This window comes from Zootoca vivipara, chromosome 6 (genome assembly GCF_965207765.1).
Source record: "Zootoca vivipara chromosome 6, rZooViv2.hap1.1, whole genome shotgun sequence".
NCBI classification, from domain to species: Eukaryota; Metazoa; Chordata; class Lepidosauria; order Squamata; family Lacertidae; genus Zootoca; species Zootoca vivipara.
In genome coordinates, this window is record NC_142589.1 from 90,499,884 (window position 1) to 90,527,129 (window position 27,246).

General features: G+C 48.5%; 1 protein-coding gene across 1 annotated transcript in view; it reads right to left on the minus strand.

The window, feature by feature from the left end:
• FBN3 (fibrillin 3) overlaps nt 1-27,246 on the minus strand; it is a 161,109-nt gene that overhangs the window by 83,084 nt on the left and 50,779 nt on the right. Inside the window, exons 7-12 of the mRNA XM_088673016.1 lie at nt 23,554-23,751; nt 22,190-22,315; nt 15,749-15,874; nt 2,992-3,144; nt 2,054-2,251; nt 861-1,004 (exon numbers count right to left, since the gene is read on the minus strand). Of these exons, the coding sequence (XP_088529142.1) occupies nt 861-1,004; nt 2,054-2,251; nt 2,992-3,144; nt 15,749-15,874; nt 22,190-22,315; nt 23,554-23,751 (945 nt within the window). The remainder of the gene's footprint in view (nt 1-860; nt 1,005-2,053; nt 2,252-2,991; nt 3,145-15,748; nt 15,875-22,189; nt 22,316-23,553; nt 23,752-27,246) is intronic.

Genomic DNA, 27,246 nt, shown 5'->3' on the forward strand with positions numbered 1-27,246 from the left:
ATGATGTGCAGATGGTATTTAACACTGGGTAAATTGTCTAAAATGTATAAGATGTGTAATAACTGCTGGAAGTGTAAAGAAGCAGGTGGTTCTTCCGTATGAGACGGACTTGCAAGAAAGCGAGGGAATTTTGGGAAATGATATTTGATGAGATAATGAAAAAAGATGTTTAGAGCGGATATCCCCTGAAGCTTTTCTTGTAGAGGCAGAAGTTCCAAAAAGTTGATGTTCCAAAATAGTATGGCAAACTCGTGAGCTGGACTCAAAGCCAGTGTGGTGTAGTGGTTAAGAGTGGTAGACTCCTAATCTGGGGGACTGGGTTCGCGTCTCCGCTCCTCCACATTCAGCCGCTGGGTGACCTTGGGCTAGTCACACTTCTCTGAAATCTCTCAGCCCCACTCACCTCACAGAGTGTTTGTTGTGGGAGAGGAAGGGAAAGGAGAATGTGAGCCGCTTTGAGACTCCTTCGGGCAGAGATAAAGCGGGATATCAAATCTAAACTCTTCTTCTTCTTCAAACTATGAGCATCAGAAGGAATAAGAGATTGTTGTATTATTGGCATGATATAAGAGAGGGAAGACACAGTCAAGCAAGGTGTGTGTGTGGGGGGGACAAATAAAAAACACGATGAAAAATGGAACGGGAAGTCGACAAAATCAAAGAAAAATCTGTTATGTGCTGGGATGTTTCTGTGAAATTTCCGGAAATTTAAGAAAATATATCAAAGCTTCTAAAAAAGGAAAGAAAGAGATGTTCCTGAAACATTCGCTCTGCTCAGCTCTGGCTATGGCAGCGCTTGAGCATGGCAGCTTTGCTCTGTCAGCCAAGGCTAACCCCGGGTTCCCGCCCCCCCAACTCACCAATACATTCGCCCCGCATGTCCTGCTTGTAGCCCATGTTGCATTCGCAGCGGTAGCTGGACGGGGTGGGGATGCAGCGCCCGTTCAAGCACAGGTTGGTGAAATGCTTGCAGATGTCGATGGTCTGGTTGAGGGTGGCTGTTCCTGCAAAAACACCAGGGGCGGTTACTGCTGCTGCTGCTGTGAGCGGGGAAGAGTTGGGAGGGACACCTGAGGGTCATCTAGCCCAACCCCTGCAACGCAGGGATCTTTTGCTCAACAGAACCGTAGGCGTTTGACTCTTACTTTAGCAGACAGACGGCAGCCCAGTTATACAGTGGTACCTTGGTTCTCAAACGCCGTGGTACTCAAACAATGTGGAACCCAAACACTGCAAACCTGGAAGTAAGTGTGGAGGTTTGCAAACATTTTCGGAAGTCGAACGTGCTCCGTTTTGAGTGTTACACTCCTGATTCGAGCGTTACACTTCCGTTTTGAGTGCCACACTTCCGTTTTGAGTCTTACCCTGAGGTCTGTCTGTTTTTGCTATTTATTTTGCGTTTTGTTTTAGTGGCTCTTTTTTGTTTTGTTTTTGTGACTGTGTGGAAGCCAGTTCAGCTAGTGATTGATTGATTGTGTGACTGCAGTACATTGTTTATTGTTTTCATTTTATGGATCAATGGTCTCGTTAGATAGTAAATTTCATGTTAAATTGCTCTTTCGGGGGTTGTTTTTAAAAGTCTGGAACGGATTAATCCATTTTGCATTACAGTGGTACCTCGGTTTACGAACTGAATCCGTCCCAGGAGTCCGTTCTTAAACCAAAACGGTTCTTAAACCAAGGCACGCTTTCCCTAATGAGGCCTCCCGCCGCCAGTGCCCTTCCACCGTTCGGCTTCCGTTCCTAGACCGAGGTAAAGTTCTCAAACCGGGACACTACTTCTGGTTTTGCAGAGTTCGTAAACCGAATCGTTCTTAAACCGGACTGTTCTTACACCGAGTCTTGGTTTTGGAACGCTTTGGTTTCGGAACGGACTTCCAGAACGGATTAAGTTTGAGAACCAAGTTACCACTGTATTGCTTTGCCTGGCAGAAAGTCCCAGGTTTAATCTTCAGCATCCCTCGGGCTCAAAGCCCTGATTTGGCGTAAGGCAGCCCTTTCCCTCTCAACCATGAGGTCTAGAAACTTTATATTGTGCATTTTTCTCACTTACCAATACTTGAGCTTCCGGGCCCCATCCCAGGCAGTCCGGGGATCCCACCTTGCCCGTTTGCGCCATTCGGACCAAAGGCACCGGGACCACTAATTCCTGGCCCAACTCCGTTGGGGCCAAATCCAGGGACCCCGGGAAATGTGCCAGGGAAGCCCGGAACAACTGGAAGACCTTCGATGCACAGCCGGCGATATTCGTCTGAGGAAGAGAAACCAGTGATCATTTTCCGCTTAAGGTGGAAGGATAACGGAGCTTTGTAAAGAATTCCGGCAGCAGCTACAGTCGTACCTCGGAAGTTGAACGGCATCCATTCCGGAAGTCTGTTTGACTTCCAAAAGCACAGCTTCTGATTGGTTGCAGGAAGCTCCAGCTGCCAATCGGAAGCTGCGGAAGCCCCGTCGGACATCCGGCTTCCAAAAGAACACCCGAAAACCCGGAACAATCACTTCCGGGTTTCGATTGTTCAGGAGCCAAAACCTTCGAGAACGAAGCTACTTCGAAAACCAAGGTACGACTGTACGCGGGATTGGTGAAGCCAACACCTAATACCAGAGAAGCCAAATGATTATTGTTTGTGGAAGAACGGAAGCCTTTTTTCCGGATTCCTTAAAGGAATACTATAGCACGGCAAATTCGCGAGCAGGATTTGAACCTCGAGAGACAGAAGGAACGAGAGCTGGTTGCATTGTTGGTACGGTATAAGAGAGAGAAGAGAGGGTGCAGCAAAGGGGGAGAAATTAAAAACAGGAAACGGTCAGAATTTGGGGGGGGGGGAAGTGAGGCTTATATTCAGGCCAATACGGTATACATACAGACAGACAACTTTCTTCCATAAGTGTATCACTCACTTTCCAAAATATTGTTGTCATGCCGCCCAGCCAATGCCGCCAGATCAAGGCCCGCTGGCCTTGCTAACCCCCTCCCTAGAGCTCACTCACCTGACCCCCTCACAGGGCACATTTCCGGAGTTTGTCCGATCGCCCAGCATCTCCCAGAATCACAGCAGCACTGCATTTTCGTGTATTGCCCGGGGAGCTCCCCAGCACACCGACCGCCGATGAGTGCCGAGAAGCAAGTGCCGATTCGCTGGTCTGGAACGAGAAGCGGGAGAAGGTGTCACTAATGTGTAGAGCCTGCTTTGTGCATGAGACTCAGAGGGGACAGTAAAGGTAAAGGTAAAGGACCCCTGATAGTCAAGTCCAGTCGTGAACGACTCTGGGGTTGCGGCGCTCATCTCGCTTTACTGGCCGAGGGAGCCGGCCAGAGAATGGCAGAGTCTAAACAAGGGATAGGGACCTCCAGGTATTGCTCAAAGAGGTTTAAAGACTCTCTCAAGCCAAATCTATATATATATAAGTAGCATGAACACTGAAAACTGGGAAACACTGGCCTGCAAGCACTCCAATTGGAGAACAGCCTTCACCAAAGGTTCCATGGGCTTTGAAGACACTCGAACTCAGGATGCAAGGGAGACATGAGCTAAGAGGATGCACACTTGGCAAACCCTCACTGGGATCAACTCCTGCCTGGAAACCTAGGTCTCCACTGTGGAAGGACGTGTGGATCCAGAATTGGCCTCCACAGTCACTTACGGACTCACTTACTATATTGACTCACTGTTAAGACTGTGCTCATGAAAGACAATCTTTCTCAGCTACGAGGGAGTGCCAAAGAGAAGAAAGATTGTTGGGCTCCAATTACCATCCTCTCCGACCACTGATCATGCTGGCTGCCATGGCCTATGTTAGTTGGAGTTCGACAAAATCTGGGTGGGTGGGGCACAAAATCTGTTGGGACATCTTCGTTGCTTCTGTCTGACTGTGGACATCTTGCTTAAACTCTGGGCATGTTGCAGGACATGAGGCAATGCTGAGACTCAGGAGGAGGAGAAAGTTGAGAGGGAGGACCACTCCTTGGTGAGCGGTGTAGAAGAACCAAGCTCACAACAAGCATGCTTAAGTCTAGTGAATGCAGGAAGGAGTTAATGTCATAGAGTAAGTTGTCCTGTCAGATTTAGCTAGGTCGCTCCCCCTTACCTTGGAGGGAAGCTAATCAAGGCCTTGGTTCCCCTCCAGTCTACCTGAAAAGCTCAGCATGTAAAGACGTCGGAGCTGGTTGCTCCAGGCTCAGCCCACATGGCTCTAACAAGCCCCTCTCTCCTACACCAATAATTTAGGAACTTTCACCTTTGCAACCAAGCCAAGTTTTACTGCCTGTGCAACTTTTCTGGCGGGTTTATGGAGACGAACATGAACCCGACCTTTGAAGAGTTTGTAAGGAAACCATTTTTAAAAAACTTACCTAACATGTGTTCTTTTTGCTACGCTGGGGGGAGAGGGCAACTTTGGAAAGAAAGGGACACACATTTTAAAGGTCTAAAAGCCTATATTGACATGCTTTCCTTTTGCTGCATATTTTGTGATTTTAAATCTCTACCTGGGCTGTCTCACCAAAGAGCCCAAAGCTGGATCTTCCCATCCAGGGAATTCTCCTTTTATACCTATCCCCCCCCCCCCGCCACCAAGAGGTTGGAACTGAGTGAGGTTGGCGGGGCAGTGCCCCTTTCACCCTCACGGACCACCTCTCGTTTCAAAGGCCTCGGGTACCAGCGCTGGAGGGCTGCCGCTTTTGGAGAGACAGCGTGGCAGGGGGGGGGTTATAGATAGATAAAGCAGCATGTCCAGTTGTTTCGCTCTGGCTTTTAACCAGCTTCCCCAGGAAGGGGGAATTCCAAGGCAAAGCTGCGATCCACATTCCCGACCCGCAAAGACACCCATGGCGAGGTCCTAGAAAGCATGGCAAGAAAACCAATTGCCGACCTCTTGCAATAAATCAAATTCAAAACTCTCCACTGGCAAAGAAATTGAGCAAAGGGGAGGAGGACCTCAAAACACCCCCCCCCCGCTCAGTATATACAACCCTGGTTGACTCATTCATCAAGGGTGCCTGTGCTCCTTCACCCAGCGCCAAAGGAGAGCTGGATTATGAGGTCCCCTCCACAAAGTGCTTGCTTTTAATTGCACCATTTGGCCAGATACACAACGCCGTCTTTAGTCATCCACTCGCAACCCCTCCATTGGAAAACCTCAGCAATTAACAGCCCGATCGGGGATGCAAACGTCAAAAGGCTAATGAAGCCTTGGGTGGGACTCTGGCTGCGAGGGAATTTCCTTGTAGCCACCTCCCAAATGGCCGTGAGTCAGAGCCCAAAACCTCAAATCCACCATTCCCGGGACGTTTCACAAGGAACCTTTCCAGGTTTCCTTCCCCCCTGCCGAGGTCTGGTTCATAAACACAGAGCATAGTGGGAACCCTTCATGGGAGGCGCCGCTGCAGGGAAGGGGAGCTGAGCAACCAAACGCCCTGCATTTAGACAACCAGCATGCCAGGCAGCCCCCTGACATGCTAGATCTCCTACATGCAGGGAATTGGGATCCTTCTCTGCACCAAAAGTTCCTTCTGTGGCAAAAACCACCGTATGAGGTTAGCAAGCCCTAACCTCAAGCAAAGGATGGGTGGTGTCTCTCAAAATTCCCTGCCCTATTTGGGGACGGAGCTTTTGGAGGGGGACAAACAACAACAACAACAACAACAACAACTTATTTATACCCTACTCATCTGGCTGGGTTTCCCCAGCCACTCTGAGCGGCTCCCAAGAGAATACTAAAAACGCAATAAAACATCAAGCATTAAAAACTTCCCTAAACAGGGCTGCCTTCAAAGTCAAATAGTGGTTTATTTCCTTGACATCTGATGGGAGGGTGTTCCACAGGGCGGGCGCCACCACCGAGAAGGCCCTCTGGCTGGTTCCCTGTAACCTCACTTCTCGCAGGGAGGGAACCGCCAGAAGGCCCTCGGTGCTGGACCTCAGTGGGGGTGGAGACGCTCCTTCAGGTAAACTGGGCAGAGGCTGTTTAAGGCTTTCAAGGTCAGCACCAACACTTTGTGGACCGAGAACTCCCAGAAGTGCAAGCTGGATTTCGAAAGGGCAGAGGAACCAGAGACCAAATAGCAAACATGCGCTGGATTATGGAGAAAGCTAGAGAGTTCCAGAAAAAAGTCTACTTCTGCTTCATTGACTATGCAAAAGCCTTTGACTGTGTCGACCACAGCAAACTATGGCAAGTTCTTAAAGAAATGGGAGTGCCTGATCACCTCATCTGTCTCCTGAGAAATCTCTATGTGGGACAAGAAGCTACAGTTAGAACTGGATATGGAACAACTGATTGGTTCAAAATTGGGAAAGGAGTACGACAAGGTTGTATATTGTCTCCCTGCTTATTTAACTTATATGCAGAATTCATCATGCAAAAGGCTGGACTAGATGAATCCCAAGCAGGAATTAAGATTGCCGGAAGAAATATCAACAACCTCAGATATGCAGATGACACAACCTTGATGGCAGAAAGTGAGGAGGAATTAAAGAACCTTTTAATGAGGGTGAAAGAGGAGAGCGCAAAATATGGTCTGAAGCTCAACATCAAAAAAACCAAGATCATGGCCACTGGTCCCATCACCTCCTGGCAAATAGAAGGGGAAGAAATGGAGGCAGTGAGAGATTTTACTTTCTTGGGCTCCTTGATCACTGCAGATGGTGACAGCAGTCACAAAATTAAAAGACGCCTGCTTCTTGGGAGAAAAGCAATGACAAACCTAGACAGCATCTTAAAAAGCAGAGACATCACCTTGCCGACAAAGGTCCGTATAGTTAAAGCTATGGTTTTCCCAGTAGTGATGTATGGAAGTGAGAGCTGGACCATAAAGAAGGCTGATCGCCGAAGAATTGATGCTTTTGAATTATGGTGCTGGAGGAGACTCTTGAGAGTCCCATGGACTGCTAGAAGATCAAACCTATCAATTCTTAAGGAAATCAGCCCTGAGTGCTCCCTGGAAGGACAGATCGTGAAGCTGAGGCTCCAATACTTTGGCCACCTCATGAGAAGAGAAGAATCCTTGGAAAAGACTCTGATGTTGGGAAAGATTGAGGGCACTAGGAGAAGGGGACGACAGAGGACGAGATGGTTGGACAGTGTTCTCGAAGCTACGAACATGAGTTTGACCAAACTACGGGAGGCAGTGCAAGACAGGAGTGCCTGGCGTGCTATGGTCCATGGGGTCACGAAGAGTCGGACACGACTAAACGACTAAACAACAACACCAACACTTTGAATTGTGCTCAGAAACGTCCTGGGAGCCAATGGAGGTCTTTCAGGACCGGTGTTATACGGTCTCGGCAGCCGCTGCCAGTCCCCAGTCTAGCTGCCACATTCTGGATTAGTTGTATTTCAGAGGTGGTGGAGATGCAAAGCTCTCCAACACTTTCATGAGGCGGTGAGGTCTCACTGTAATTAAGGATTTCAAAGGGTCCTTTTCCAAGTGCCAAAAGTGAGCGGGGTTAAACCTGAGGGTGTGTGTTGTGCCAGATCAACAGATTCACAACCTCATAGGCGTAGACACACACAATAACGCACAGGCACACAATCTTAGGCACACACACACACACGCACAGCCATGGAGATCAGCAGATCAGCAGAGGAGCTATTACGGAGCAATGGATTCAAACTACAAGAAAGAAGATTCCACCTAAACATTAGGAAGAACTTCCTGACAGTAAGAGCTGTTCGACAGTGGAACTTGCTGCCAAGGAGTGTAGTGGAGTCTCCTTCTTTGGAGGTCTTTAAGCAGAGGCTTGACAGGCATATGTCAAGAATGCTTTGATGGAGTTTCCTGCTTGGCAGGGGGTTGGACTGGATGGCCCTTGTGGTCTCTTCCAACTCTATGATTCTAGGATTCCTTCCCTGTCACAGTTTCAGTGTTTCCAAACTCGGGTCTCCAGCTCACTGGGGACTACAATTCCCACCTCATACCAATAACAAACTTGGTTGGTCCCTAAGGTGCTACTGGAAGGAGTTTTTTTATTTTGTTTCGACTACGTCAGACCAACATGGCTACCTCCCTGTCACTGGTCTTGCTAGTTAGGGATGATGGGAGTCCAAAAACAGCTGGAGACCCAAGTTTGGGAACCCCCAAAGAGGCATCCCCTCCCGAGAAACAGGATGCCTCTCAGTACAGGGATGATGGGAATTGTAGTCCAGCAACGCCTGAAAAGCCCCAGGCTTCCACCGTGAGCAACTTTTTTACAGGATTTGAACTCGGGGCTGCCAAAGTCCAGGCCTTCGTGATTAGCCGCTCCATGACATCAGCTCGCCTTTTCTTGTCTAGAGCAGGCACCCCCAAACTGCGGCCCTCCAGATGTTTTGGCCTACAATTCCCATGATCCCTAGCTAACAGGACCAGTGGTAGGGGATGATGGGAATTGTAGTCCAAAACATCTGGAGGGCCGAAGTTTGGGGATGCCTGGTCTAGAGTCTACAGTTTCTCTCTCTCTCTCTCTCTCTCTCTGTGTGTGTGTGTGTTTAAGCACTGGTTGAAATGTCAAGAGAGATCAAATGTCCTGTTGTTTGGTCTCGATGACAGCGGGGAGAAAACGTGACCTGCTGAATTTCTGCATGTCGAGGAGCTGTTAAAGGCAGAGGAGCACGGGCAGCCATGAAAAGTTGGCAATATTACTTGCAGCCCAAAGAGATATTGGCGGATAGGAGTGGGAAGCCAAGATTCGTTGGGAAGAAACAGTTAAATGGACAGGCCCTGATACTCCGGCCATATTCGCCGCCCCCTGTAATGTTCTGTGCTGCGTGCGACAAATCTGCCTTTGCGCAACTGGGTCTGCAGGGGGGAAGAGAGGGAGGGGGGAGGTGCCTCTTGGTCCTCATTAAGTTTGACATCTCCTTTTGATTAAACTCAGATGCTTCCTTCAAATTCCTGAGGCCGCTTGTTGACTCTCCCCTCAAAATTAAGGTCACAAACTTCCATTTCTGCCGGCGGCTCGGTTGATCTGACACGAACCTCGCCGAGAGGCGGCTGGGAAGAACAGGGGGCTCTTTGAGCTTGTACCTCCCTCCCTCCCTCCCTCCCAGCACGCCCCCCCCCCCGGTTTCTTGGCTGAACTTATTGCTTTCACGGCAGGTACACAGAGCAGATTGCTTGCAAAAGTGGGCAGCACAGAGGGGGCAGCAGCCATGGACCAGATTTCTGCTGACCCCCCAAAGCCTTTGGACCTTTTCCCACTATAACCCCCCACCCCCTGAGTGCTTGGTCCGAGGGATGCTACTTAAAAAGGAAGACGGGGAAACGGCAAGGAGGCTTTCTGGGTAGCCAGTGGAATACATTCACAATCAGGGCTTTGCCCAAAGAATTCTGGGAGCTGGAGTTTGTTCAGAGCTCCAAGACCTCTATATTCCCCCCCTCTGAACTACAATTCCCAGAGTTCCTTGTGAAGAGGGATTTGATTGTTAAACTGCTCTGGGAATTGTAGCTCTGTGAGGGGGGGACCATATGTTCCAGGGACAATCCTGGAAAATCCCTAAGGCGCCGCTATTTTCATCGGAGAAATTTTGGGGTGTCTCCATTTTCATTGGAGAAATGTTGGAGAGTATGGGATAGGACGTCCCTGTTTTCATTGGAGAAATGTTGGGATGTCCCTATTTTCAATGGAGAAATGTTGGAGGGGATGGGTGAGGGACTCCCAGGATTATTATTTTTTTTGTAGGAAGCCACAACTGTCTAAAGTGGCATCAGGGTGCTTTAAATAAATGGCGGGAATGTAACGTGTAAACTGCAGGACAATCCTTTGCCCAACCAGTTGGCTACTGAGCCTCTATTTCCCCCTCTTCTTCATAGTAATGGGCTTATAATTCAGGCTGGGGAGGGAGATGGTTGTTCCATTTCTGTGAAACGTACCCCGGGGGTTTCAGTTGCTGGTTTTAGATGGCATGTGTTTTAATTATCATTTTGAATAGCAATAGGTAAAAGGTAAAGAACCCCTGGAATAGTTAAGTCCAAAGGTGAGTTTGGGGTTGCGGCGCTCATCTCGCTCTATAGGCCGAGGGAGCCTGCGTTTGTCCACAGGTCATGTGGCAGCAGGACTAAATCGCTTGTGGGACACTGTGACGGAAATCAGAGCGCATGGAAACGCCATTTACCTTCCTGCCACAGAGGTACCTATTTATCTACTTGCGCTGGTGTGCTTTCGAACTGCTAGGTTGGCAGGAGCTGGGATGGAGCAACGGGAGCTCACCCCGTCGCGGGGATTCGAACTGCCGACCTTCTGATCAGCAAGCCCAAGAGGCTCCGTGATTTAGACCACAGCGCCACCCTACAGGGGTGACCCATTTCACTGCCTCCCACTGACGCTCCGCTGAACCTTGCTTTCTGGTATCGTCCCACCCGCATCCCTTGAATAGCAATTTTAAGAGACCAAAATGACAAACTTTTTATAGTGGAACGGAGGCCTTACTTTGAAATAGCATTATGGCTCAACGAAATCACGGGCAGGATCCGAGACAGCAGCAGCGGAAGAAAAACATTAAAGTGATAATTGCATTAGAGGGATGCTTCGTGACAGATAAAAGATATATAACGCAGTAGAAAAGGTTTAAGCAAGAACATTGTGGAGCTGTGGGTGGGCAGTTAACACATGAAACGATGCAGTTATTTGATTCGGAGATGATTGCGATAATTTTGGAAAACGTAATAATATAACTAGTTTTTATTATTATTCTGCATTGTATAATTGATGTTTTAAATGTAAGCCACCTTGAATCCCAGCTTGAGAGCATGGCAGGCTATAAATATATGAAACAAACAAACGAATGATTTATTCTTGCTTTTGAAGCAAGTTCTCTAGCTGGGAACATTTGGCCCTCAAGATGATGTTTGGAGTATGTCCCCCATCACCCTGAGCCAGGCCCGGCTCTACCATTGGGCAGAACGAGACGGGTGCCTCAGGAGGAATATGCTGGGAGGCAGCTCCTACTTCTAAGCTTCATGACCAGATCCTTCTGCTGGAGAAGACAACTGTGCGTCAGGTCCCATTGGTAGCTAGTAATGAAGCAAGATTCTCCACAATATGTGGATTTAGGTGTGCATGGGTCATTTTGTCCTTTGCCTCAGGCAGCAAAACGTCTTGGACCGGCTGTTGGCCATGCTGACTAGCGTTGATGGGAGGCAACATCTGTTTGGATGGGCTATTTTGTTTGGACAACAGTTTTATTTGCTGCCCTACTGATTCTTCGTTTTATTGGAATGACTTTTTAAAAAATAAAAAGATGTACATCACCCAGAGAACAATTGTTAGTGGGTGGGGGATTTACAGTTATAGGGAGTTATACAAATTTAATTAATGATGATGATGATGATGATAATTTTTACAAACTGTGGGTTGTATCCAATGGAATTCTACTCAGAGTAGACAGATTAATTGCTTTTAGATTCAGGTAGGTAGCCGTGTTGGTCAGACGCAGTCAAAATATATTTTTAAAAATTAAAAATTGTCCAGTAGCACCTTAGAGACCAAGTAAATTTGTTCTTGGTATGAGCTTTCGTGTGCATGCACACTTAAGCTTATACCAAGAACAAACTTAGTTGCTCTCTAAGGTGCTACTGGCAGATTGTGAAGCTGAGGCTCCAATACTTTGGCCACCTCATGAGAAGAGAAGACTCCCTGGAAAAGACCCTGATGTTGGGAAAGATGGAGGGCACAAGGAGAAGGGGATGACAGAGGACAAGATGGTTGGACAGTGTTCTCGAAGCTACGAACATGAGTTTGACCAAACTGCGGGAGGCAGTGGAAGACAGGAGTGCCTGGCGTGCTCTGGTCCATGGGGTCACCAAGAGTCGGACACGACTAAACGACTAAACAACAACAAAGGTGCTACTGGACAATATATATATATATATTGCTCTTAGTCATTTCAACGGGCCTACTTTGCACAGGACCAGTATCGGGTTTGGTTCAACTAAGCTTTACCCGCTGAAATTGATAAACGCAGCTAAAATAGGTCCATTTGTTTCAGTGGGTCTAAAGGTAAAGGTAAAGGGACCCCTGACCATTAGGTCCAGTCGTGACCGACTCTGGGGTTGCACGCTCATCTCGCATTATTGGCCGAGGGAGCCGGCGTATAGCTTCCAGGTCATGTGGCCAGCATGACAAAGCCGCTTCTGGCAAACCAGAGCAGCACATGGAAACGCCGTTTACCTTCCCGCTGTAGCGGTTCCTATTTATCTACTTGCATTTTGACGTGCTTTCGAACTGCTAGGTTGGCAGGAGCTGGGACCAAGCAACGGGAGCTCACCCCGTCACAGGGATTCAAACCGCCGACCTTCTGATCAGCAAGCCCTAGGCTCAGTGGTTTAACCACAGCGCCACCTGGGTCCATTCGTTTCAGTGGGTCTACTCTTGAGAAAAACAGGGCTGGCTACAACCCAATCTGCAATACACACAGAGGAGAAATGACTGCAGCTATTCAAAAAAGGAAAGGAAAGGCAATTGAAGTTAATGGAGTATGCAGAACTGGCTAAAATGACGGGAAGAATCCGAGAACAGTGAGACCAGAAGTTCATCAAGAACTGGACTAAATTTGTAAATTATTTGAAAGACAATTGTAGTCAATCAACCACGTTGGTAGGATTGCAATAAGCTTTGTAAGGAAAGGTATAAAAATCACTGCAGAGAAGAATAAGAAAATATGATGTTTCTGATTTGAAAGCAATGGTTTAAGTAGTGAAAATGCAGAAATTTGAAATGAAAGATAGAAAATCATAAGGAAGGTTTGAAGGAAGTCACGGCCCTAAAAAGCCAAAATGTATAATATAAGAGGAGAGATTGTAATGGAAAGCATTATTGTAAAATTAATAAAAATGATATGGCCAAAAAAAAAAAGAGGAAAGGAAAGGAAAAAAGAAAAACACTCAAAAAGTAAAGATGAAATGCAGTTATTTCCTCCTCCGAGTGTTGGGAAACATGTCTGGCAGGCCGCGAATAACTCCTAGCAGTGCCGGGATGTTTTGAACTATTCATAGCAGGGTTGTGTTTTAAAAATAAATACATAATTGCTGCTCGTCTACGGGGTGGAAGGGAAACCTTGGGAACGTCCAGCGCGCTCCGCCTCCCGAGGAATTTTTGTCCCGTCCAGCGGAACAAAGGAACCTTTCAGAAAGCAGGACGTAATTTGAGGACCCACCGGGACGCAGGCCTCCCCGGCCAGAGAAAATATTGTTCCTCTCAGCGAGTGACAGCACATTTACGGCACATGTTCGCTCTGGGAGGTGCGGTGGGGGGGGGACAGGGGAAAGGAGCCCCAGCACATGACGTAGACGAGAGGAGAACCAGCCAGCATTGCAAGTGGTCCCATTGGGAGAGTCGAGGTATTTAAAAAAAACAAAAAACAAAAACAGGCTCCTTAATTAAATTTGCTCGGTTTTTTCTTGTAGCCTCGAAAGGAAAAAGAAGGAAAAAGAGCAACTCCTTTCTTTCTCTCCCCCCCCCCTTCATCTTGTACCCCCAGCAGTGCTGGATTTATCTACAGTGGTGCCTCAACTTACGAATTTAATCTGTAAGTCGAAAAATCCGTTAGTTGAAAAACGCCATTGGAAACGCGATTTCCCGTAGGAATGCATTGAAAACGGAAAAATTCCTAAGTCGAAGCAACCCTATCTAAAAATTTGTAAGTCAAAAAATCCCTATCTAAAACCTCTGTGGGTTTTTCCGGATGTTGAGACATTCGTAAGCGCGTGGCCATTAATCCCATTCGTAAGTCGAAAAATTCGGTTGTCAAGTTGTTCGTAAGTCGAGGGACCACTGTATAAGCTAAACAAGCTATAACTTAGGGCTCCACTCTCTTTGTGGGGGGGATTTAAAGGGGGAAAAAACCCCTGGATATACATTTCCAAAATATAAGATAAAAAAAGAAATAAAATAAAGCCTACATACAGCAACAGTGTTTTGTGTTGTGTAGGCTCCTATGATGTAAGTCATGGGCCCCGCCTGCTAGCCTGCTCCCTAAAATATCACGGGTTTGCTCCTTTCTATATACAGTGGTACCTCTACTTACGAATTTAATGCGTTCCAAACGCACATTTGTAAGTAGAAAAAATTTGTAAGTCGAATCCCATAGGAATGCATTGGGAGAAAAAATTCGTAAGTCGAAGCAACCCTATCTAAAAATTTGTAAGTAGAAAAAAATCCTATCTAAACTGCATCCAAGATGGCGGACGGAGCTCCATTCGTAAGTAGAAACATTCGTAAGTAGAGATATTCGTAAGTAGAGGTACCACTGTATAGGGTGCCTACATTCTGCATGGACTGGTTGCAGGGCAACGTGCGCAAATGGCTTGAGATCCCTAGTAGGTCCGTCAATGAACACCTAGCATATATTCAACACACAAAAACCAGCGGCCATTTGTTGCTGACAAAGGACAGCTGGACATAGAAAGGGCCCCATTACCTTCAGTAGCTTAGGGCCTCGTCAAACCTAAATCCCCCAGCTCTCATAAATGCAGAGAGGAAGGGAGGTGGCTATGAATGCTGGCTCCCACCTCAACTTTGGTTTTTGGGAAATGGTCGCAGCGCCCAAAAGGGTCAGTTCCCAGGTTCAACCCTTGGCATCTCCCAGGAGGATGGGGAAATATCTCTTTCCGATACCCTAGGAAGCCATTGGTCTTGCTCAGTCTAACATACCTTCCAACATTTCTCCGATTAACATAGGGATGTCCTATTCCATAATAAAAATAATTTTACTATTTATACCCCACCCATTTGACTGGGTAGCCTCAGCCATTCTGGGTGGCTTCCAACTTTTTTTATAATAATAATAATAAAACATTAAACATATAAAAACTTCCATATAGAAGCCTGCTTTCAGATGTCTTAATCTCCTTGGCTCGGGTGGGTGGGTGTCGCATAACTCCATACCCCCCCCCCAACATTTCTCGGATGAAAATAGGGGCGTCCTAAGGAAAAGCGGGATGTTCTGGGATCAAATCCTAACCTGGAAGAGCCCTAGAAACAGTTCACATTGGGGTTTTTAAAAAATGGATCTCATAGACCCAATTTGACTCAAATGGATTAAGTTTTTGTTGTATCTATTTCAACATTCCCAACATTGGAGAGTCAGTAGCACAGATGTTGTAAAGGTGTTCTTTTAAAAAAGGTAAAGGACCCCTGGACGGTTAAGTCCAGTCCAAGGCGAATATGGGGTTGCGGCGCTCATCTCGCTTTCAGGCTGAGAGAGCCAGCGTTTGTCCACTGACAGCTTTCCGGGTCATGTGGCCAGCAGGACTAAACCGCTTCTGGCGCAACGGGACACTGTGATGGAAACCAGAGCGCAGAAATGGCGTTTACCTTACCACTGCAGGGGACTGGCGTGCTTTTGAACTGCTAGGTTGGCAGGAGCTGGGACCGAGCAACGGGAGCTCACTCCATCACAGGGATTCGAACCGCCAACCTTCTGATCAGCAAGCCCAAGAGGCTCAGTGGTTTAGACCACAGGGCCATCCGCATCCCTTACTGTAAAGGTGTGTTGATCTGTCATGGATTTAATTTCTGACTCATTTATAGTGTGCTGTTGTTGTCGTTGTCCGTCCCGCACCCACCCCGGCGCATGTAGGTCCATCCTGAGAAGGTGCCATTTCCCAGCTCATTCCATGGTTGTCCCTCTTCTACGGCCATTCGTCTCCTGCCAAAAGCTACGTTATTCATCTCCTTCCCAAAGGCCCAGCCACCGCTAGTTTGAAAAGAAACAGCCCAGTCAGTCCACAGAGGCAATGGCAAATTGAGCAATCAATTCTCCATCTTACCCACACAACGGGAGCCATCCGGACTCGTCATGAAGCCCCGAGGACAGGCGCAGACGTAGCTCCCTGCCGTGTTGGTGCACTCACCGCCGTCGCAAACTCCTGAGAGGCTGGTGCATTCGTCCACATCTGGGAAAGAGTAATTGGAAGAACCGTGAGAGTGGACTGGCTTGGTGATGTTGTAGCCTGGATGTTGTAGTCCAGGGGTCAGCAAACGTTTTCAGCAGGAGGCCAGTCCACTGTCCCACAGACCTTGTAGGGGGCCGGACTATACTTTGAAAAAAAAATGAACGAATTCCTATGCCCCATAAATAACCCAGAGATGCATTTTAAATAAAAGCACACATTCTACTCATGTAAAAAGACGCTCATTCCTGGACCATCCGTGGGACGGATTGAGAAGGCGATTTGGCCGGATCCGGGGGGGGGCGTGCCTTTGTTTGCCTACCCATGCCCTAAACAGCCTCAGCCCAGTATACCTGAAGGAGTGTCTCCACCCCCATCGTCCAGCCCAGACACTGAGGTCCCGCTCCGAGGGCCTTCTGGCGGTTCCCTCCCTGTATAACACCGGTTCTGAAAGTCCTACGTTGGCTCCCAGGACGTTTCTGAGCACAATTCAAAGTGTTGGTGCTGACCTTGAAAGCCCTAAATGGCCTCAGCCCAGTATACCTAAAGGAGCGTCTCCACCCCCATCATTCTGCCCGGACACGGAGGTCCAGCTCCGAGGGCCTTCTGGCGGTTCCCTCCCTGTGAGAAGTGAGGTTACAGGGAACCAGGTAGAGGGCCTTCTTGGTAGTGATGCTCACCCTATGGAACGCCCTCCCATCAGATGTCAAGGAGATAAATAACTATACAACTTTTAGAACACATAAGGGAAGTTTTAGTGTTTGATGCTGTATTGCACTTTTACTGGTTTTTGTTGGGAGCCACCTGATTGGGGCAACCCAGTCAGACGGGTGGCATATAAATAATAAAGTATTATCATTATTATAATACAGTGGAACCTCGGTTACGAACACCTCGGTTTACGAATTTTCGGTTTACGAACGCCGCGGACCCATCTGGAACGGATTAATCCATTTTCCATTACTTTCAACGGGAAAGTTTGCTTCAGTTTATGAACACTTCAGTTTAAGTACTCCGTGGACCGTCTGGAACAGATTAATCCACTTTCCATTGCTTTCAATGGGAAAGTTCGCTTCAGTTTATGAACGCTTCAGTTTATGAACAGACTTCCGGAACCAATTGTGTTCATAAACCGAGGTACCACTGTAAAACATAACTTTAAAATGGAACGACTTATGTTAAATAAAGTAATATTCAATAATCTAATGGGGTATAATAAAAGGGACATGGGTGGCACTGTAGATAAATGGGAGGTGCAAGTAGATAAATAGGTACCGTTGCGGCGGGAAGGTAAACGTTGTTTCCGTGTGCTGCTCTGGTTCGCCAGAAGCGGCTTTGTCATGCTGGCCACATGACCCGGAAGCTGTCTGCGGACAAACGCCAGCTCCCTCGGCCAGTAAAACGAGATGAGCGCCACAACCCCAGAGTTGTCTGCGACTGGATCTAACGGTCAGGGGTACCTTTAGCTTTACCATTAATAAGGTATAATAGCATGTGAGCCCTATGGACCTAAAGGAGCATCTCCACCCCCATCATTCAGCCCGGACACCGAAGCCCAGCTCCGAGGGCCTCCTGGCAGTTCCCTCAATGAAAGACATGAAGCTACATTGAACCAGGCAGAGGGGTGGGATGCAAAACTGGGGAGTCGAGGAGGGTCGGGGGGGGGTTGAGAAATATCCCTGAGGAATGTGGGAAGGTAACGCCAAGCATTAAAAACTTCTGATACAGGGCTGCCTTCAGATGTCTTCTAGAAGTTGTATACACCTCTAGATATGAATGCTGCGGGTTGCGTACAACACGGGTTACGAACGCGCCAAACCCGGAAGTAACGAAATGGGCTACTTCCGGGTTCGGCGATTTGCACATGCGCAGATGCGCTGAATGACATCATGCGCATGTGCAGAAGTGCCGAATCGCGCAGCGAGTATGCACAGATTCAGCGCTTCAGGTTAAGTACTGCTCTGGGTGCGTATGGGGCTCTGGAACGGATCCCGTTCGCATCCAGAGGTACCACTGTAGTTCTTTATCTCCTCGATATCTGATGGGAGGTCGTTTCACAGGGCAGGTGTGAACCTCTGCCTGGTCCCCTTCTCACTCCTTGACATCTGACCGGAGGCCCTCGTGGTCCCTTCCAACTCTGTGATTCTTTGATAGACTCGTTTCAGCTCCTTCTCCTCCAGACGCCCCTCTCGGCCTCCTGGCTCTCGCCCAGGGCTCCACCCACCCACCCTGGCTCTCACCCAGCTCCCAGCGAAACTCACACCTCGCCCACAAATCCCCACGAAGAAGAGGGTTCCTGGAAACCTCTGACATCACCACAAACTCCCTTTTTACAGGCAGGCCCTAAGGTGGATTCTGAGGTTCCCCAGACTGCCCGCAGCTGCTTCCCTTTCAACAATCAGCCGGTCTCTCCAAACCCAGTTCCAAGGCTATACGAAGTTTGGTGGGCTCCCTGACTGGGTGAGTTTGTAGGAAACAGAACAGCCCCTCCCAGACTGCTGAGCCTCTGGCTGTGGCACATATTCCCTTCTGCTGCTGCTTTTTGCCGATTTCATATTTACAGTCGTACCTTGGTAGTCGAAAGCCTTAGTTGTCGAACAAATCGGCCCCGAACATCACAAACCCAGAAGTGAGTGTTCCGGTTCGGAAGCCGCACCTTGGTTTTTGAACCATTTCGGGAGTCGAATGGACTCCCGGAACGGATTAAATTCGAGAACCAAGGTATACAACTGTATTCACTTATTAAATTTGTAATGCCGCTCTATAGCCATGGATCTCAGAGTGGTCTGTAACATAAATTGCTGGATATATGAACCCCAGAATCCTGTTTTTGCAATACATTCTAATATATTGCTATGCTGGTTCTCGCTGACACATCCAGGAAGGGGTAGGAATCGCTGCCTCTTTGCATCCAGGGCCGGATTTAGGTTTGATGTGGCCCTCAGCTACTGAAGGTAATGGGGCCCTTTATATGTCCAGCTGTCCTTTGTCAACAACAAATGGTCGCTGTTTTTTTGGGTTGAATATATGCTATATGGTAATTTAAGGACCTGAAATGTATCTAAAGCCATTTGCACATAACAAAATATGTTTTTTTTAATCAGAGTAATTGTTGAACTGAAATACAATTATCTTATATTTTGGAAATGTACATCCAGGTCCCCCCCCCAAAAAAAAAATTGGGGGGGGGCCCTAAGCTATTGCTTGTTTAGCTTGTTTAGCTTATACGTAAATCTGGCACTGTTTGTACCCCAATGTTTGGGGAGCTGTGGCGATGTGAAACTTCCCCGTTCTGCAAAGGAGATCTTTGCACCCTCGTCCCCCATGAGCATGACATCTACAGTGCTTGCCAGTTGCGTTTCAAGTCTCCCTTGAAAACCAAAAGTCCACACGGCACTTTTGGGCTCCCGCACAATGGCGGGATTGAAGGCGAGACGTTGACTTTGGAACCCAGATTCGCTTCTTTGGAGCCAAAGCAAGCGTGGAAGGGTCTGGGGTTTCGTTTTGGGGGTGGGTTTTGTTTTGAGCTTTGCAAATCGCAAAGCCGAGCCAAGGAAGGAAGGAAGGAAGGAACAACCTCCGAAAGAGAGCCAGGGAGGAAAACCTGGTGACGCTTGCTTCTTCACAAAAGCCCCAGAGTTGCTAGGATTTCATCCTCCTCCAACTTTGCTTTCAGGGAACTTACATAAATCAGCAGACCCAGAAAAGGGAGCAAGGCCAATTGGGAAGCTACCTGCACAACACAGAATCCCCCTTCAGGATCTTCAAACCTTGCAAAAATTGTAAATCGGGTCCTCCCTAAGAAGAGGGTACGTGTTGCGGTGTGCCCTAGCAACCAAACCCTGTATTGTGGGTGGGAATGTTTGGATGGCCACAACACCCTATGGAGGTCCCTCGATGCTGGGTGCAATTAGACCAATGGGATGCCAGCTAAATGCTATCGAGGGACCTCTATTTAAGCCCATGCATGTGTCCCTGAGCTTCCTCTTTGGGGCCAGTGCATCGGAACACCCGCCCACCTCTCCCTATATTTAGGGGTTGCACGCATGACCTTGCTGTGCCGTCGTGTGTCGCCTGTCGTTGGGACAGGGGCACGGCAGGAATTTTCCCCACTTGGCTGATTGGCTGGTGCCATTTGGGTTTCGCCTTCCGCGTAGCAAATCGTCACAACTTGTAAGTTTGCGGATAGGCTCTGGTTCAGGTGATAGGGGTGGCAGAACGCTCTAGCCACAGGGTGGGCGCCACCACCAAGAAGGCCCTCTGCCTTGTTCCCTGTAGCTGCACTTCTCGCAGGGAGGGAACCGCCAGAAGGCCCTCGGAGCTGGACCTCCGTGTCCGGGCTGAATGATGAGAGTGGAGACGCTCCTTCAGGTCTACTGGGCCGAGGCCCCTTTAGGGCTTTAAAGGTCAGTACCAACACTCTGAATTGTGCTCAGAAATGTCCTGGGAGCCAATGGAGGTCTTTCAGGAAAGGTGTTATATGGTCTCTGCGGCCGCTCCCAGTCACCAGTCTGGCTGACGCATTCTGGATTAGTTGCAGTTTCTGGGTCACCTTCAAAGGTAGCCCCACGTAGAGCGCATGGCAGTAGTCCAAGCGGGAGATAACCAGAGCATGCACCACTCTGGCGAGACAGTCTTAGTGCAGGGAGGGTCTCAGCCTGAGTACCCGATGGAGCTGATAAACAGCTGCCCTGGACACAGAACTAACCTGCGCCTCCATGGACAGCTGTGAGTCCAGAATGACTCCCAGGCTGTGCACCTGGTCCTTCAGGGGCACAGTTACCCCATTCAGGACCAGGGAGGCCTCCACACCCATCCACCCCCTGTCCCCCAGAAACAGCACATTCAACTAATCATGTCTGCTAAAAGGGGGTGCTGGGTTGAGCTCTGGTTCCAGGAATCTTACAACCACCACAACCCCTGCACCCGATATTCGTGCATGCCCCCAGAGGGATAGAGCTAAGCAGATTGCAAAGAGGAATGGCAGGGAACCTTTTCTTTTTTCAGCCAGGCTTTTGGCCTTTAACTTGGAGAATCGTAGAGTTGGGAGGGACCCGGGGGGTCATCTAGTCCAACCCCCCTGCAACGCGGGAATCTTTTGCCCAGTGTGGGTCTCGAACCGCGACCCTGCAGCCAAGAGTCTCCCGCACTCCCGAATGAGCTATGTTGGCAAAGCCAGGTTTTGTCTCTCTCTTTTTTTAAAAAAAAACCCCTGCTCCTATCCCACCCTCTTTTCGCTGACACATTCCAAAGCGTTAAACAAGCCCTCTGGGGAGGGAAAATGCCTTTTCTGGGAGAAATGCCGCAACTGAACCTGATGTGGAAGGCAGTCCAACCAAAGCACATCTGGGAATGTGCGACATCCCCCCCCCCCGCTCTCAACACACCCTGGAAAGCCTTCTCTCATAAAGGGTGGATATGAACTTTTCGGAAGGCTGGAAATAGTCACTCCAGTACAGTGCTACCTTGGTTCTCAAACTCCTTGGTACTCAAACAACTTGGAACCCAAATACTGCAAACCTGGAAGTAAGCGTTCCGGTTTGCGAACATTTTTTGGAAGCCGAACGTGCTCCATTTTGAGTGTTATACAGTGGAACCTCAGTTTATGAACACCTCGGTTTACGAATTTTCGGTTTACGAACGCCGTGGACCCATCTGGAACAGATTAATTCACTTTCCATTACTTTCAATGGGAAAGTTCGCTTCAGTTTATGAACGCTTCAGTTTATGAACAGACTTCCGGAACCAATTACACCTATGCTTCGGGTTAAGTACGCTTCAGGTTGAGTACTCCGCGGACCCGTCTGGAACGGATTAATCCACTTTCCATTACTTACAATGGTAAGGTTCGCTTCAGTTTATGAACGCTTCAGTTTAAGTACTCCGCAGACCGTCTGGAACAGATTAATCCACTTTCCATTACTTTCAATGGGAAAGTTCGCTTCAGTTTATGAACAGACTTCCAGGACCAATTGTGTTCATAAACCGAGGTACCACTGTACTTCCGTTTTGAGTGTTGCGCTTCCGTTTTGAGTGTTACACTGAGGTCTGTCTGTTTTTGCTATCTATTTTGCGTTTTTGTGACTGTGCAGAAACCAGTTCAGCTACTGATTGATCGAGAGAGGCTCACACGAGCCTGCAACCAGCTATCTGCTGTGCGTGAGAAGGGGCATGTAAACTCTGCTAAGTAAAGAACTTGCCAGCGCAGGTTAGGAAGGATATTAATAAGCCATAGCCATATATCCCCTCCTGCCACCCTGAACATTCCCCCATGTTTCTCCTTCAGGAATCTCCGGCCCCTTTTTCTCCCCCGCTCACCTTCGCACTTGTGGCTCGTCTCGCTCTGCTTGTGGCCCACTGGGCACTTGCATTCGTAGGACCCCACCGTGTTGAGGCAGTTTCCTCCTTGGCAAAGCCCGGGGATCGCCTGGCATTCGTCCACATCTGCAGGGAGGAAATGAGGAGACACAAATGAAGACAGCTGGGGACGCTGAAGGAAAAGGTCACCTTCATTTTGGCAGGTCAGCACTCTGCGGCACAGTAAACCCTGGTTTGCACAAACCGTTGTTCGGAACGCTATCTATGCAAGAGCTCCCACCGTCTGAACCAGGGGTCAGCAACCTAAGGCCCATGGGCCACAATTGGCCCACGGTTTTTTTTTAACTGGCCCATGAGCCACCGCCAAACCGAGTGGCCTGCTTGGCGAGTCCCCGCGCTCTGTGCTAAACTGGCACAGTGCGGTGTGGCAACTCGTTTCTGCGGCGCCGGAAACATAGCTGCCAAGTACCCCGTTTTCTCCGGGAAAACCCCAATTTTACTTACCTTTTCCCGGCGGCCATTTTTTTTCTTTCTGATTTGCCCTTCTATGGGCACCAAAAATGGCCGCCGCCGGCTTCAAAAGTCGCATCTACGCATGTCTGGAAGTGCATAGACGCGACTTCCGGTGTTGGCGGTGGCCATTTTGGGTGCCCATAGATGGGCAGAGCGACACTGGAAGTTGCATCGACGCACTTCCTGACATGCGTACAAGCGACTTTCGAAGCCGGCGGTGGCCATTTTTTGTGCCCATAGAAGGGCAAAGCGACACCGGAAGTTACGTCGACGCAACTTCCGGTGCCACACAGCTGCCGGTCCCGGATTCTGCAGTCCGGGATTTAGAAGGTAAGGCCGGAAATCGCGCCTGGACCGATGACGGATATCACGTCTGCACAGGCGCAGGTGCCAGAAATCGTAGTCGCACGTGCTGAATCTGGCCCACGGAGGGATCTCCGCTAGAGTGAACTGGCCCAGGCGAGGAAAACCTTGCCGACCCCTGCTCTGAGCGAAACTGTGCTTTGCAGCCGCTTGTCTGCTTTTGTGTGACATTAAATCAGCACACTCACCCACCCATTTTCTTGTGTTTGGGGGCTCATGGTTTGACTGCTTCAAAGGAGTTTTAGAAGCAACAAGCAAGAAAACCCTCTCTTGGGCTCGAGGGAGAGAAATGTATTTTATTGGACGTCCTTTTCATTCCATCTCCCTTGCCACCTGGTGAAAAGCCGCTCGAAACATCAATGGCTATGAACTGTTTCCAAAAGGGCAGCGTTCAGCAGCTTTGGTGCCACCACTGAAAAGGCCCTGCCAATCATGGCAATGGTTCTGGAGCTTCCAGTAGGGGCGAGGCGAGTCGTGGAGGAACTTACCTTGGCAAGCGCCCGTGCGTATGTTAGGGATGAAGCCCCGGCGGCAGGGGTGGGGCTGGGCGGGGCACATCTCGCAAGGGTGGCCCCATGCCCGCCCGATGGTGGCGCAGCACATGGTCTTGGTGCAAACGATACCACTCAGCTGCCCTTGGCACATCTGGTTGCTGACTTGGCTGAAGCAGGGGCCCGTGCGGTAATCTAGGAGAGGAAGCAAGAGGAACAAGAAAAGGGGCATGCTTATGATTTTGAATCAGAATCTTAAAAAGGAATGGAAGTGTGTTGATGACGACATGGTACAAAGACGCTCCAACAACAACAGTAACCTACTGAGGAGGGTAGGCTGATCTCATAAAGGTAAGACAAACGAAATTGAAGGTCAAATTTCTCATTTTTAATACTTTAGATATTCAATTACAAATGCGATACAGTCATACCTCGGGTTACAGACGCTTCAAGTTGTGCGTTTTCGGGTTGTGCACCGCGCCGAACCCAGAAGTACCGGAATGGGTTACTTCCAGGTTTCGGCACTCGCGCATGCGCAGAAGCGCTAAATCATGCTTTGCGCATGCGCAAAAGCACTGGTCACGACCTGCGCGTGCGGCGCTGCGGGTTGCGAACGCTGCAGGTTGCGAACGCTGCAGGTTGCGAACGCTGCAGGTTGCGAACGTGCCTCCCGCACGGATCCCGTTCGCAACCCAAGCGTCCACTGTATAGTAAAGTTAGAAAGAAGTATTAAGGATGCCATGCGCCGGGGGGAGGGAATTCACAGGGGCACACTGGGAAAAGGAAAGGTGCAACTGTATATGGTTAAATGTGGGCATACAATGCAATGTTAAATGTGGAAAATGCAGGGTGTGTTTTATTTATAGCTTGAATATATAAAGTTAAGTGTTTTACTTATACTACCTGAACATGTTATGTGTATGAATAAATAAATAAATAAATATAAAAGAAGAAGAGAGGAGAGAAGAAAAGGGGCGTGTTTATTTGGATGCAGGCACAGGACTGTAAAAGAACAGCAAAATACCGTATTTTTCTGTGTATAAGACACCCTCTGTTCTTTCGGACTCAAAATTAAGAAAATGCACTATCCGTGTATAAGACGAACCCTTACTTTAAATTTCAACAATTTAGGGAAAAAAATATAGTCTTATACATAGAAAAATATGGTATTAGAAGCACCTTTTAGCCAGGTGGGTGAACTACAGTCACACCTCGGCTCCCAAACGCCTTGGGAGTCAAACGTTCCGGCTCCTGAACGATCAGAAACCGGAAGTGAGTATTCCGGTTTCCGAACATTCTTTTGAAAGCCGAACATCCGGCGGGGCTTCCGGGGCTTCCGATTGGCTGCAGGAGCTTCCTGCAGCCAATCAGAAGCTGCACTTTGGTTTCCGAACGTTTTGGAAGTTGAACGGACTTCCGGAACGCATTCCGTTCGGCTTCTGAGGTACCACTGTACTATATTTATTTATTTGTTAGATTTAGCAACTGCTCTTCATCATAAGATCTCGGGGCGGTTCACAGGATAAAATACAGGATAGAAACTTGAAAATAAGTAAAACAGAAGAGCAAAACAATAACCCCCCTTCCCATAAACATATTTAAAAGGCTGCAGAATATTAATCAGCCAAAGGTCTGGTTGAAGAGGAATGTTTTCGACTGGCACCTAAAATATATATAATAAATGTGTCAGGTGAATCTTCCTGGGGAGAGCTTTCCACAAATGGGGAGCCACCACAGAAAAAGCCCTGTTCTTGTGTTGCCACCCTCCGGGCCTCTCGAGGAGGAGGCACACGAAGGAGGGCCTCTGAAGATGAACGCAGAGTCCGGAATGGTTCATATGGAAAGAGGCAGTCCTTGAGATATTGCGGTCCTGAGCCATTGAAAGCTTTATAGGTCAAAACCAGCACTTTGAATTGGGTCCATAAACTAATTGGCAGCCAGTGCAGTTGGGCCAGGATCAGTGTAATATGCTCAAACCGCCTTGTCCCAGTGAGCAACCTGGCTGCCAAATTCTGCACCGGCTGAAGTTTCCGAACAGTCTTCAGAGGCAGCCCTACGCATAACGCATTGCAGTAATCTAACCTTGAGGTTACCAGAGCATAGATGACAGTTAGGCCATCCCTCCTGAGCCTCGAGCGACAGCAAAGGATCCAGGAGGACCCCCAAGCTACGAACCTGTATATGTGTTCTTTTTGCAGTTACAAAATCATGACCACATTGGGCTTGATGGTTCCAAAAACTTTTCTGTTCCAAGGAGACCCACTCAAATTACTGGACCTAAAGTACATGTTTTCAGTACATGTGAAAAGGATCTAGGAGTCCTGGTAGACCACAAACTTGACATGAGTCAACAGTGTGATGCAGCAGCTAAAAAAGCCAATGCAATTCTGGGCTGCATCAATAGGAGTATAGCATCTAGATCAAGGGAAGTAATAGTACCACTGTATTCTGCTCTGGACAGACCTCACCTGGAGTACTGTGTCCAGTTCTGGGCACCACAGTTCAAGAAGGATACTGACAAGCTGGAACGTGTCCAGAGGAGGGCAACCAAAATGGTCAAAGGCCTGGAAACGATGCCTTATGAGGAACGGCTTAGGGAGCTGGGTATGTTTAGCCTGGAGAAGAGAAGGTTAAGGGGTGATATGATAGCCACGTTCAAATATATTAAAGGATGCCATATAGAGGAGGGTGAAAGGTTGTTTTCTGCTGCTCCAGAGAAGCGGACATGGAGCAATGGATTCAAACTACAAGAAAGAAGATTCCACCTAAACATTAGGAAGAACTTCCTGACAGTAAGAGCTGTTCGGCAGTGGAATTTGCTGCCAAGGAGTGTGGTGGAGTCTCCTTCTTTGGAGGTCTTTAAGCAGAGGCTTGACAGTCATATGTCAAGAATGCTTTGATGGTGTTTCCTGCTTGGCAGGGGGTTGGACTGGATGGCCCTTGTGGTCTCTTCCAACTGTATGATTCTATGGAAGCAGTAGTCCATTGATTTCAGTCAATCTCTTCACAGTACGGCTAACATTGAATATAACCCATCGTCTATCAGCTTCCAACCTGCATTGTCGTAGATGTTGCCTTCCTGCTTCCTACCTGCTTAAATTCCACAGGTAGGCAATTTCAATTTCAGCAGGCAATACAAGCATAAAAGAGAGAGATCTCAAGACCCTCCAAGCGTCCCTATTTTCCAGCGAGAGCCCCGGATTCCCAGAGGCCGTCCCGGTTTCTGATTCAATCTCAGAACGTCCCGCTTTCCCTTAGGACGTCCCTATTTTTGTTGGAGAAACGTTGGAGGGTATGAGCATAGCTGGGATCAGAGCGACTGGCTTTTTCCTTCATAGGCCTCATGCATTTCCACGCAACCCAAACAAGGCCAAATATTTTTCTACTGGGGATTGCCGAGTGATCGGAAACAGATTGCGGGACGCGGCTCTCTCCGCTGTTTTGCAGCCGAGCGATGTCTCTACAGCTCATTAGGGCCAAAACTTCATGTGTAACCGTTTAGCTCATTCCACCAAAAAGAGAGAGAGGGCAAAGCGGAATCTTTTCATAATGTGGAACAGTTGGTCTCCCCCCCTTCCTTCCAAACAGAAAACCTAATTAAAACTAGCAGGGGGTGGGGCCGTAGAATCACCCATCCATCGGGAAATGTCCTGTGCTCAGCGAGAGAGTCTGTGGTTTAGAGTCTGGAGC